The sequence below is a fragment of the Bos mutus genome, chromosome 24, assembly GCF_027580195.1.
Source record: "Bos mutus isolate GX-2022 chromosome 24, NWIPB_WYAK_1.1, whole genome shotgun sequence".
NCBI classification, from domain to species: domain Eukaryota; kingdom Metazoa; phylum Chordata; class Mammalia; order Artiodactyla; family Bovidae; genus Bos; species Bos mutus.
This window is the reverse complement of record NC_091640.1, coordinates 28,913,989-28,927,895: the sequence shown is the minus strand read 5'-3', so window position 1 is coordinate 28,927,895 and position 13,907 is coordinate 28,913,989. Positions and strand designations below refer to the sequence as shown.

General features: G+C 36.9%; 1 protein-coding gene across 1 annotated transcript in view; it reads right to left on the bottom strand.

Moving 5' to 3' along the window:
• Positions 1-13,907, bottom strand: part of CDH2 (cadherin 2) — a 256,286-nt gene that overhangs the window by 66,068 nt on the left and 176,311 nt on the right. Inside the window, 2 exon segments of the mRNA XM_070361804.1 lie at positions 1,093-1,239; positions 3,315-3,541. Of these exon segments, the coding sequence (XP_070217905.1) occupies positions 1,093-1,239; positions 3,315-3,541 (374 nt within the window).

Here is a 13,907-nt window from a genome sequence, read left to right as displayed (position 1 = left end):
TGTCCTTTGATGTTCCTAACATCATAGAAACAGGCTGAAGAAAAGGAGGAAGAATAGGACAGAAAAAAGGGCATTTGAGCAATACTGTTTGGAGGTGGTAATAAGAAATATCTCTATATTAGACAAATACTTTTAATCCAGTAACAGAATCCAGTTTTTGTCTTGTTTTTTTAGTTAAGGCAAAATTCTTTAATTTTCTCATTCTCTATTAAAGTAGAAACATAGAAAACACCTTGATTTGGAGGTTACATATTTCACTGTTAAACTTAATTATAATACATATTACCATAGACTGGACAACACAAATAAATGACATTAAAAAATACAGCCTTCACTAAGTATGTATTGAAATGCTAAATTAATCATATACAGAAACATTACTTTCTACTAAATTTGAGAATACAGCTAGTTGTCTCATTTTCTTTTGTAATAAATAACAAGTTGCTAATTTTACTAAGCATATAGAAATGTCTGTCATTTTTTCCCCCCTGGGTCTGATAGCATGCATTCAGAGTAACTGGGAAAAAAAAAAACCTTGCTCTTCAAATCTGAAAGCCTGTGTTTTTTGCGCAGCCCCAGGGAGTCCGTTAATGGTATCAGAGGTCATTTTTTTATTTCTTTAAAAATCTCTCAAATGCACTCAGTACCGCATTTTTAGCAATGATTGCCCCTTTATTTTTTCTTTGGCCCAGAAGCTATCTGTAGAGGGCAAAGATCATCATGGGGAATGCAGCTTTCAGACAGGGAAGATAAGGTGGAAGGGGAAGGGTACGGTGTGGGTGTGAATGCATGAGGGAGCTGCTGCTGCTAAGTCACTTCAGTCGTGTCCAACTCTGTGCAACTAGGGTGTATATATTCAGACACCGAACAAACTTCAGCATCCATGGCACACTGGATGGACCCACAGAAAGCTCTGCCTGTAAATAACCCAAGGTAATGAAAAAGAGACTCTTTGCAACCCTAGAGACATTTCATCAATACAAAATAGTACACACATGTCTTAAACTCTACTTTGTGGAAAAAAGAGACAAAAGCACTTCTAACATACACTGAACACATGCCACAGAGATCAGTGAAATTGTGTCACCCTACCCTGACGAGCTCTTGAGGAAAAGGCCCTCTGGAGTTTTCTGGCAAGTTGATGGGAGGGATAACCCAGTCTCTCTTCTGCCTCTGCAGGTAGCCATTGTGCTTAGTCACTTGTCTTGGAAACACTATTTCTTCTATTTCTCGTGATTCCTTCACATGAAAATACAAGAAGACATTCCTGAGTACTAGAAAAACACTTTCTGAAAGTACATCAATATCAATGGATACCCGTAAGTATAGAATCACACTTTATTATAGGCAAGAAAATAAGTCTGGAGGCCCTGTTCTCATCCCCCTATTAAAATAATAGAAAGCACCATAAAATTGTGGGCTTCCCTGGTGCCTCAGCTGGTAAAGAATCCACCTGCAATCTAATCCACCTGGGTTAGATCCCTGGGTTGGGAAGATCCCCTGGAGAAGGGAACAGCTATCCACTCCAGTATTCTGGCCTGGAGAATTCCATGGACTGTATAGTCCATGGGGTCACAAAGAGCTGGACACAACTGAGCGATTTTTCCCAATTTCACCATAAAATTGTGGGTGACACTGTTTATTGAAAAATGAAATACCAAACAATGTATTAGGTGGCTCAGCTGTGTAAACTATTTGCAGTTTCTATAAACCATCTTAGATAGTAGTTAACATTGAGAAAATTTAATAGTACCCTTTATACATTTCTCATTAGTTTAAACCACAGTTCAGGTAATGTGCTACTGTACATTAAATTTAGATCTTGATGTGCTAAAATATAATTTGAATTCCAAGAGAAGTTTAATACATACTGCTAAGGAACGTCTCAAATATTTATGACCCTATTAAATCCCACAGAATTAATGCTGTAATTATTCTAAACCTATGTCAGCTATGATGGATGCTATAGATGACCCACTTTGCACATGGGGTATTAATCTCTGCTAGATGTCAACATTTTCTTCTGTTTTTCCCTGTATCTGTGGACATTTTAGCCATTAGCCCACGCTGCTTCAATGCAAACATCCAAGCTGGTTTGCTGGAACACAGTGAATCCTCAACAACAACAAAAGCATCTTTTCATTCAATTAGTTACCAGATCCTTATTTTATATTACCCAAATGACATGATTTCCCTTCACAGTTAATAGATTAACAAATTACATTTCACATAATGAAAGTCTAACATTGGTATAAGAGAAAAAATGATATCTTTTTCTCTAATATTTATTCACATTTGATTATTGCTGTGGCTCTCACATTTACAATACCAACAATGAATATGTGTATCCTTATGTTTTAATGTAACAGTTATAGTTCATAAAATCACAGACCAATTATATGAATATGGCATCGCCCCCATATTTATTTCCAATTAACTCAAAGAACTATAATATTCAGAAACTAATAGTGTTATCATAACTTTACTGAAGAAGTTATTGTATCTTATTTAAAATTCTTAAAATAGTGGCTTACACAAAAGAAGTACTTAGCAAATGTTCAGTTGAAATAAATTTTCTGTTAAAAGTGTTGCGATGCACGATACTGGATGCTTGGGGCTGGTGCACTGGGATGACCCAGAGGGATGGTATGGGGAGGGAGGAGGGTTCAGGATGGGGAACACATGTATACCTGTGGCAGATTCATTTTGATATATGGCAAAACCAATACAATATTGTAAAGTTAAATAAAATAAAATAAAAAAAAAGTGTATTTTATTTGTTTTATCTTGTCTTACAGCAATTTCCACCAGAGGGAGTGTATTATTCCTAAAAGTCACATCCATAGCATAAATAATTCAAATTCCCCAATTTGATTATTGAGGGACAAGACAAAAACCCAATACTCCTTGGCAGAAATGTTTTCCTGTTACTACTGTAAATCTCTACTTCCCCTGCCATAAGTTCGTCTGATGACAACTTATAAACAACTGTTTATCTTGTGGTTAAGTTTAACAGCTTGTAAAGCTTCTAAGTAATTTAAAACAAACAACTATTTCTAAGTAAATTTAAGTTATAAATCTCAAAGTATAAACAAATCTTTCAAATACAGTTTAGGATTGCTGATAAAACATTTAATCTAAAATATCCTGTAAAATTAAAAAAACAAAAACAAAAAAACAAAATAGTACTGCAGCAACTGAAGTTGATAAAAATTCCAGTACTGGCCACTCATTGATCTGATGCAAAGTATGCACGTAGTTCAAACTATACAATCCTGATTAAGTCCATCCAAAGCCACAATTAGATACTCTACCTTCACTGAATCCTCAGGTAGGGCTGGTTTGAGGCTCAGTTTTACTGCTACTTGCCACTTTTCCTGAGTCTCTTTGTCTTGAGCGTATATCAGGAACTTCGAGTGTTCAGAGGAGAGGGGGAAGCTTCTCACGGCATACACCATGCCATCTTCATCCACCTTAAAATCTGCTGGCTCGCTGCTCTCATACTGTACTTTTCTTTTCCCATTGCAGTTGCTAAACTTCACTGTAAAAATAAATGAATAAAATTAATTATATTACAAAGGCAAAAACAATTATCCATCTAAATCTATATCCAGCTTCAGTTCAGTTCAGTCGCTCAGTCGTGTCCGACTCTTTGCGACCCCATGAATTGCAGCATGCCAGGCCTCCCTGTCCATCACCAACTCCCGGAGTTCACCCAAACTCATATCCTTCGAGTCCGTAATGCCATTCAGCCATCTCATCCTCTGTCGTCCCCTTCTCCTCCTGCCCCTAATCCCTCCCAGCATCAGAGTCTTTTCCAATGAGTCAACTCTTCGCATGAGGTGGCCAAAGTATTGGAGTTTCAGCTTTAGCATCAGTCTTTCCAAAGAACACCCAGGACTGATCTCCTTTAGAATGGACTGGTTGGATCTCCGTGCAGTCCAAGGGACTCTTAAGAGTCTTCTCCAACACCACAGTTCAAAAGCCTCAATTCTTCAGTGCTCAGCTTTCTTCACAGTCCAACTCTCACATCCATACATGACCACTGGGAAAACCATAGCCTTGACTAGATGGACCTTTATTGGCAAAGTAATGTCTCTGCTTTTGAATATGCTATCTAGGTTGGTCATAACTTTCCTTCCAAGGAGTACATGTCTTTTAATTTCATGGCTGCAGTCACCATCTGCAGTGATTTTGGAGCCCCCCAAAATAAAGTCTGACACTGTTTCCAATGTTTCCCCATCTATTTCCCATGAAGTGATGGGACCAGAGGCTATGATCTTTGTTTTCTGAATGTTGAGCTTTAAGCCAACTTTTTCACTCTCCTCTTTCACCTTCATCAAGAGGCTTTTTAGTTCCTCTTCACTTTCTGCCATAAGGGTGGTGTCATCTGCATATCTGAGGTTATTGATATTTCTCCCGGCAATCTTGATTCCAGCTTGTGCTTCTTCCAGCCCAGTGTTTCTCATGATGTACTCTGCATGTAAGTTAAATAAGCTTAGGGTAGAATAAAACTTAGTAACATGAAATGTTACTCATTGGAAAAGACCTTGATCCTGGGAAAGAATGAAGGCAGGAGGAGAAGCGGATGACAGAGGATGAGATGGTTGGATGGCCTCACCAACTCGATGGACATGAGTTTGAGCAAAGTCCAGGAGATGGTGAAGGATGAGGAAGCCTAGCGTGCTACAGTCCATGGCGTCACAAAGAGTGGGACACGACTGCGTGACTGAACTGAATATGAAATGCAAAAATTTTATTTTTACATTAGTCAAAGAATTGTTATCTTGAAATTTTTATACAACTTTTAAAGGTTACACTCAGTTTATAGTTATTATAAAATATTATTTACATTTCCCATGTTTCACGTGCCGTGTGTGCCAAATCGCTTCAGTCGTATCAGACTCTTTGCGATCCAGGGACTATATATAGCCCATGAGGCTCCTCTGTCCATGGGATTCTCCAGGCAAGAATACTGAGTGGGTTCGTATGCCCTCCCCTCCAGGGGATCTTCCTGACACAGGGATCGAACCCGTGTCTCCTGCCTTGCAGGCGGATTCTTTACTGGCTGAGGCACCAGCGAAGCAATATATCCCTTTAGCCTGTCTTACACCCAACAGTTTGTACCTACTACTTCTCCATCCCTAAATTTCCCCTCACTTCACTCCCCACTGGTAACCACTAGATTGTTCTCTTTATCTGTGAGTCTGCTTCTTTTTTTGTTATAGTCACTAGTTAATTTTAATTTTTGATTCCACATATAAATGATATAATATAGTAGCTGTCTTTTCTAACTTATTTCACTCGGTGTAATCCCCTCCAAGTCCATCCACGTTGCTACAAGCGGCAAAACTTCACTCTAGGTATGGCTGAGTAGTATTCCATTTTATATATATGTCACATCACATCTTCTTTATCCATTCATCTGTTGATGGACACTTAGGTTGCATCCATATTTTGGCAACTGTAAATAATGCTGCAATGATCACCTGAGTGCATGTTTTCTTTTCAAAAGAGTCTTTCTTTCTTTTTTTTTTTTTTAAAGATTTATATCCAGGAGTGGAATTGCTGGATCATACGGTAGTTCCGTTTCAGGAATTTTCTTTCTAGAGAATGTCAGATGTTCTGAGTTATTCCCCAGCATCTTCTTGTTCCAAAGTCTTCCTCTTTCTTACACAAGCTCCTGGATTCTGGACCCTCAGGAATACCTGTTCCTTCCCAGGTCTCACCGATGCTGCCTTCCATTCCCTAACAAACTTCTACTGATCCTATACATCTCAGCTTCAGAGTCACTGAGGGCAGAAAAAATTACTGCTTTTCAGTCTTTGTGTAGCAACCTGAACTCTTAACACCATAGTTCTAAAGCCACACCTGACACTCACAGTGCAAGTACTTCAGAGCAAATTTTCTTAGCTATCTTGTATACCCTGCATGTTTCCTGGCATGCAGCCTTAATATATAATTTTGGAATAAATTCTGAAAGGAATAAAGCAATAATATTCATCAATACTGAATGCCCACTATGCTCCAGAATGACAAAACCTCATGCTACTTAAAAGGTGATTAGTTGGCCACTTCTAGTTCTTGTGGTGTTTATCATAGCTTTATGAAGTACTAACAGTTCTGTAGGTTTTCAAACAAATGAAAATAAAGGTACATCTCAAAATAAACAACTGAAAATGTCTTAAGAATAGAAAAAATGAAAAAAAAAAGTCAATATCTTAATTACCTCTATCTTACATGTAATGACTTAAAAGTTGAAAAAAATGAATGCTTTCTTAAAGGCAACATCAATCAGCTTATGTCTCATTGGAAACAAAACAAAGGTTAAACCACGTACTTATAAATGTAGAACTAGACCTATTCAAGCCAAAATAAAATTATAATAAAAATATTCTCCACAGAAGATGATTTTCTTTGAAATTCTTAATTATTCTTTTTGAAGAAAAATTCTATGGGAAGAACATAAAAGGATCAAAGGGAAAAAAACAATTTTTTTTCACTTCTGTAAACATGTGAGGTTATGTTCTGACCACAATTACTCTGGATACATTTTGGAATTCAATTAATAGTCACACATTACAAAGTAAAATCATATATATTTTTTGCATTTTCCAAGGACCCACGTTCATTTTTTGAACTCCTACTCACATGTGAATTAATTAAATTCTTTTGTTTTCATCAGCATAAATTCACCAAGATGCACACCAGACCACAAATAACATGCAAGCTTACTGCCCTAAGTAACCATAAAATCCTTGATAATAGTCATAAAATACTTTACTGAATATATTATTTTCCCACATAATCCACATATACCATCCTTTATCTTTCAAACATTGCAAAATGAAAAGTTGTATCTCACACTAGATTATGATAAGTCAAAATATTTGTCTTTGAAGTAGAAATATCCCAGAAGATAACTTAATTACCCCCATCTTACATGCTGTGAGATTTAAAAATGAAACATGGGAATCTTTTCTATAGAACAATGCCATCTACTGCTTGTCTTTTATTAAGACAACAAAATGAAAAGTCAAATTGTTTGGGGGAGCCCTGCTGAGAAATCAAAATGAAAGACTTTTAGCATCTTCTTGTATAAAAAGTCCCTTTTATATCACAAAAGGTATTCACCATACTTAAAAACATACAATGTGGATGAGAAACGTTAAACACTTTTCTGCACTTTCTTGTTGACTTTTACAGTCTGGTATTGCTTGTCCATTCACACCTGGATTGTTGCATCTGCCTGCGTGGGTGGTCTTTCTCCTGCTCCAGGTCACTGCGTGTCCACTTCTAGACTAAACATCTGCAGTGATTTTCTCCTCCCTGCCTGCAATATTATATGTCAACTCTTTGACCTAGTATACAATGCTCTCTTAATTCTTAGTCACTTGGTCTTTTTGGTTTTATCTATTGGGTTGGTCGAAAAGTTGAACAGGTTTTTTCCTGTTTTTCCATCTTATGGAAAAACCCAACCGAACTTTTTCACTAATGCAATACATCCTCTTCTACAATTTATTCTGCCCAGTCAGACAGATTTCTCAGCCAGTTTCCACATTGCTGTGGCCCACATTCTACGCATGGGTGCTCAGTCACTTCAGCAGTGTCTGATCTTTGTGATCCTATGGACTGTACCCCGCCAGGCTCCTCTGTCTGTCCATGGGATTCTCCAGGCAAGAATACTGGAATGGGTAGCCATGTCCTCCTCCAGGGGATCATCCCAACCCAGGGACAGAAACTGCATCTCTTGCATTTCCTGCATTGCAGGCGGGTTCTTTACCCACTGAGCCACCTGGGAAGCCCCTACACCCGTATTTATCACCTTTTCTGGGCCTGGACCACTCCTCTTCCCCTTTTCCTAGCCTCTCCCCCTTCTCCTATCCTCTCCCCCTTCTCCTATCCTCTCCCCCTTCTCCTATCCTCTCCCCCTTCTCCTAGCCACAGCTTCAGAGTCAGGGGAAGGGGCCTCTTGGATGTCCTTAGGAAAATGGCAGCCTGTGCCCTCATTTGGGAAGGCTCTGAATTTTTTTTTAAAAAATGTGTTCCTATGTTTCCTGTCCATAGAAATACATATTAGCACTTTGTTTATTATAATAATAATTATAATAAGTAATGTCTACTTATTAATGGTTTCATGTGACTAGATCTTGTCTCTGTAAGTGGACCATAAACTCTTTGTGGCTTCCTGACAGTGAGTCTGAGTTCTTTTGTTTCTTTGACACTTAACAGTGATAGGACAGAATAAATATTCATTAAATACTACAGACCAATTATATAGATTAATATCTAAATTAAAAAAAAAACTAGAAAGCAGGAAGCGACTTAGCAGCAGCAGCAGCAGCAGCAGCCTATTATAGCAATACTCAACAACAACAACAAAACCCAGGGACTTGCAGTAATTTGACTTTGTTTAGGTGGTTGGGTTATGAAAGAAAATGATTTAATACTTGTTGAATGCTAGGCACTTAAAAAGACACTTAAGGTTAGGTTATCTACTTTAACCTAAAGAATAGCCACCCAAAGTGAGAATTGTTTCCTCTGTTCTACGGACAGGGCAGAAAATTCAGAAATCCATCTACACTCCATGCTGCTTGACTCCTTGTGTTTGCTTGCCCTACAAAAACACGAAAGGATCTAACTCAACTCATAGATCTTAAACCTTTAATAAACAATAAAAGTAAATAAATGATAAAGAGGCTTGATAGATGCTTGGGAAGAGAATAGTGCCACGTTTAAATCTTTGAAAGTATCAAAGTAACTAGCATATTAAAAAGGAGTTCTTCGATTGGAGTACCACCTAAGGGTCCCACAGACGGGAGGAACTGAGCCCCTTAGGGACTCATGAGTGTGTGTTACAGATGAAAAAAATTCACACTCACTGTTACTGTCAAGGACTTTGGCTCATCTGCTACTCAGCTACCTATTTGAGTTCAGGTGTCAAAAAGATACAAGCCAGCAAAGATGGAGGCCTTTGAAAAAATGTGCCTTTTCCTACCAAGGGTCACTGCAGATCCTATGAACGAGAAGTGTGTGACCCCAGACAGCCTGGCTCTGAGAAATCACTTTGGAGGAAACCACATAAAGGTGGTCACTTAAAATCTTATAGCTTTTCTGGCACCCTTGTCCCCATTGCTTTAATAGTTCTGTCATCAAACTTTTCTGAGATTTTTAAACAAATGCTAATTTTCATTGCTCTGATATTAAAATAAGCAACATTTTGAGCATCGCTCAATTTTAAAGGACTGTGATGTATTATGTGTTGTATTAACTGTAAATGTGTTGTATTGATATTAATTCTTTTTGTACATTCAACGAGTGAAATCAATACCTTAACTGAAAATAAGTCCATTGCCAACTGAAAAAGTTTTCCTTAGTGAGATATTGGTCCTGACTTCATCCTGTGGTTGTGATTATTTAATGCACAGACAGCACCTCGTTCACATGCTTAATCAGTAATTACCAGGTTTTACTGCTTGCAAAGTCACGCAAATTAAAAAGCTTGCTAATTTCAATGGTATTACGGACTACGTTGCCTTCCCTTAAATTCACAGGCTGAAATTCTAATTCCTAATACCTCAGAATATAAGTATTGGGGTGGCCAAATATTCGTTTGGGTTGTAACATCTTACAGAAAAACCCAAACAAAATTTTGGCCAACCCAATGTATTTGGGGGTCACAAAGAATCGGACACGACTGAGCGACTGAACTTAATGTATTTGGAGATATGGTTTTCAAAGAGGTAATTAAGGTAAATGAGCTCATATGAGTAGACCCTCATCCAGTATTACTGACATCTTATAAGAAAAGGAAACTTGGACATAGCTGCACATATACACAGAGGAAAGGTCATTGTATGGACATAGGGAAAGATGGCCATCTGCAAGACAAGGAGAAAGATCTCGAGAAAATCCAAACCTGTTGGCACCTTGATCTCAGACTTCCAGTCTCCAAAACTGTGAGATAAATTTCTGTCGTTTAAACCACCCACTCTGTAGTCTAACAAGTGGGTAACACATGAATTCCATTTATTAACAATGGGTCAATGTTTATTTAATGTTGTCTTGCTCACTTTTGACTTAGCTGCACCATGAATATTTTCTCAAATTTGACAAGATTCACTTCTGCCCTAGCACCAAATGCTGAGCCTTACTTACATGAAAATTTTTATAGAAACATAGACATTAACAGAAAAATAACAAGTGGAAAACCATTATGCTATAGAACCTTAGTCACAGCACCAATATATATTTATAATTTATGTATTTATTTACTATTTATAGACTTTCAACAGGTTTTCAGAAGGACTACGACAGAATATGTTTACCAAAAAAGTTGGGTAAAAATAAAAAGGAGAATAGACAGAAGCCATGTGAAAGGGAGAAAGAGATATCCAAGGGACATGGTAAAATTAGTAAGATTAGATTTAAAATTTAACTTTGAAAATGAGGAAAGCAAACATCACAGTCATATGACTTGTGGGGAGAAATACATGGTTCACTGAAACGAAGCTGCTTCTGTTATTCTCACATTTTCCTAATGGATGTTAGGCAAAGAATTCTCAGTAACTTAATATTTTCAACTTTCATTTTCCAAAACAGGAAGCAGTTTGATCATTTTTAATATATAGATTTTAAATAAAAGGTGATGATATGTTTATTTTAAAATAAAATACATCCTTAGCAGTGAAACCATTCTCTATGTTACTGTTATGGCAGATACATGACATTGCATTTGTCAAAAGCCATAGCCTAAGCCACAACTAAGGGTGAATCCTAAAGTAAATTAAGGACTTTATAGTAATGTATCATTATTGGTTGCAGCAAATGTGCTACATTAATGCAAGATGTTAGTAATAGGGAAAACTTTCAAGGGGGGGGATATGAACTCTGTATTTTGCACTCAATTTTTCTGTAAACTTAGAACTTTTCTAAACAATAGTATATTAATAATTTTAAAAATATTTCCCTAAGGGGATGGTATAACCAGCTGTATTATCAGATATTTGAAAGGAGTAGATAGTTGTGAATATCCTCAGTCTCTGCCAAGCATGAGTGCCAGTGAATTACTCCAACATGATGTTAGCAGGAGCCAGATAATATAACTTAATCAATAATTTTACATAAACATCCTATGTATGGAGATACTGAATTGGTGTTTCACGAAAGCCATAATATTTTATTACATGTAATAAAGATGAAATTCTGTTATTTTAAAAAAAGGAACTCAATTTAAAATATTTTTTCTGACAATCTTCTTTACATTAGAATATTAATTTTTCTTGAGTGCTCAAATAACTTAAAGTAGAAACTCCAGAATTTCAAAACATAGGATAAAAGAAAATGAGCTGCTTTAGACAACTGAAAAAACAAGCTTGATCCACTGAATAATTCAAATTTAAAACAACTCTGTTGCTGCTAAGTCACTTCAGTCGTGTCCGACTCTGTGCGACCCCATAGATGGCAGCCCACCAGGCTCCCCCGTCCCTGGGATTCTCCAGGCAAGAACACTGGAGTGGGTTGCCATTTCCTTCTCCAGTGCATGAAAGTGAAAAGTGAAAGTGAAGTCGCTCAGTCGTGCCCGACTCTTAGCGACCCCATGGACTGCAGCCTACCAGGCTCCTCCGTCCATGGAATTTTCCAGGCAAGAGTACTGGAGTGGGGTGCCATTGCCTTCTCCGAAAACAACTCTACACACAATTAAATGTTTGTGCCTAAAAACATCATAGTATTAAATAAGAAATGTATTATTAGAGCCACTGCATAGTTTCCATATGTAATATGTAGTTAATGTGTTCTAGACTACATAGAACTTTGTTAACATGATTAATACAAAATTAAACACCAGTGAAATAATTATTTTAAAGTAATTTTGACTCTTAAAACTATACCTCAAATTAATGTTAACCATAAAAACATAATATCCTTATAAAATATTAATAGGAAACCACAGATCTTCTATATTAAACGTATTAGCAGTTTAATAGCACACATTAACCATAGGAATGAAAATGTGAACATATACACATATGGTTTAGAATTCTTGCCTAAGTAAAGCATCAACCATATTTAGAAACAATTATGAGAGAATACTGTAAAAGAATTTTGTGCCTAAATACCCCTTTGACTTTTACTGTATTTTTTTTTTTTGCCACATTAACGGCTATTTCTGAAGGCAAACTGGGAAAACAGAAAGAGTTTCAGTGTTGACAGATGTTCCCCTTCCATGTGCACAGGGCAATATTTATTAAGGAACTAGATCTTTATCAATGAAGAAGTTATAGGGAGAAAGGTAGGGAAGAATTATCTTAACACTAAGGATTTCATGGTTTTTTCTTATAGATCCCAATGAAGAATGGTTATCAACTGCAGGTTTGCTCATAAATCGGCTTAGATATTCTTTGCTTACTCTAGACTCTTTCTGAGTTTCAATTTCAGCAACAATTATTCCTAGAGCCATTTAGAATCCACCAATCCTTTTCACACACGCACAGTGGGATACACTAGAGATAGTCTGGAAATGTCCACATGGACTTTGGTAGAAAAAGTCAGTACACTTTCTCTTTCTTTTTTAAGATATATGTATATATATTTTTTGATGTGGATCATTTTAAAAGTCTTTATTGAATTTGTTACAGTATTACTTCGGTTTTATGCTTTGGTTTTTTGGCTGCAAGGCATGTGGGATCCTAGCTCCCCAACCACTGAGCAAACCCATACTCTGCATTGGAAGGTGCTTTACTGCTGGACCACCTGGAAAGTCCCACATTTTTTTCATAGCATCTAATTATAATAAGATGAAGAAGGCAATGGCACCCCACTCCAGTACTCTTGCCTGGAAAATCCGACAGAGGAGCCTGGTAGGCTGCAGTCCATGGGGTCGCTAGAAGTCGGACATGATTGAGCGACTTCACTTTCACTTTTCACTTTCATGCTTTGGAGAAGGAAATGGCAACCCACTCCAGTGTTCTTGCCTGGAGAATCCCAGGGACGGCGGAGCCTAGTGGGCTGCCGTCTGTGGGGTCACACAGAGTAGGACACGACTGAAGCGATTTAGCAGCAGCAGCAATTATAATAAGAAAAATGAAATACGAAACATACTACAAAATGTTAGGAAACATACTATAAAATACACATAGAACTTCTATACAAAACTGAAAAAAAAATTTTAATAAGAAATTTCCGCTTATTTGCATGAAATGCCTTTATATAACGTTTTAAGACTGAGAAATCAAATGCTTGATAATTTCCATTAAGGAAAACTATTCACAGAAGTTAGTGGTAGCAAATGGGTAGCATAGAGTACATTAGTTTTTCTACAATTGATAGAAAAATCTTTTTTGTCATGAACCATGAGGAATACATTGATTAAATTTCCTGGTCCTTCTTTAATTGACAAACACAATGTTGAAATTCCTTGTGGAAATGCAAAAGTTTTTCATATTCTTTATCATAAGTATTTTAAAATAATGATAAAATTCAACTTCACGCATAGATAAGTATTGCTCTAACAGTCAATAATTTTCCTTAGGATTTAAAATGTAATACCAACTAAATATCACAAATATATAATTTTTTCCTTTTTCCAAAGCTGAACTTTGCTTCAAATCCATAAACTCTGTGAGTATGTGTAATATTTACACAGCCTTTGTGATTTTCAATTAAGTTCATTCAGGTGCTCCAAAATGTCAGTTAAATGGGCTATTTTCTTCAAGCGAATTATTCTCCTTCAACAAATATGGAGTGAACAACACTTCAAACACACTCACAATCCATTTTTCTATTAGCCAATAAACTCTTGCCAAAAAAAAAAAAGCGTCCTTTGGACAGCTTGTGCACTTTGGTATAGATCAGCAAATACGGTTTTCTAATCCCTGATCTTTGCATAAAGCTGTTGTCATTTATTT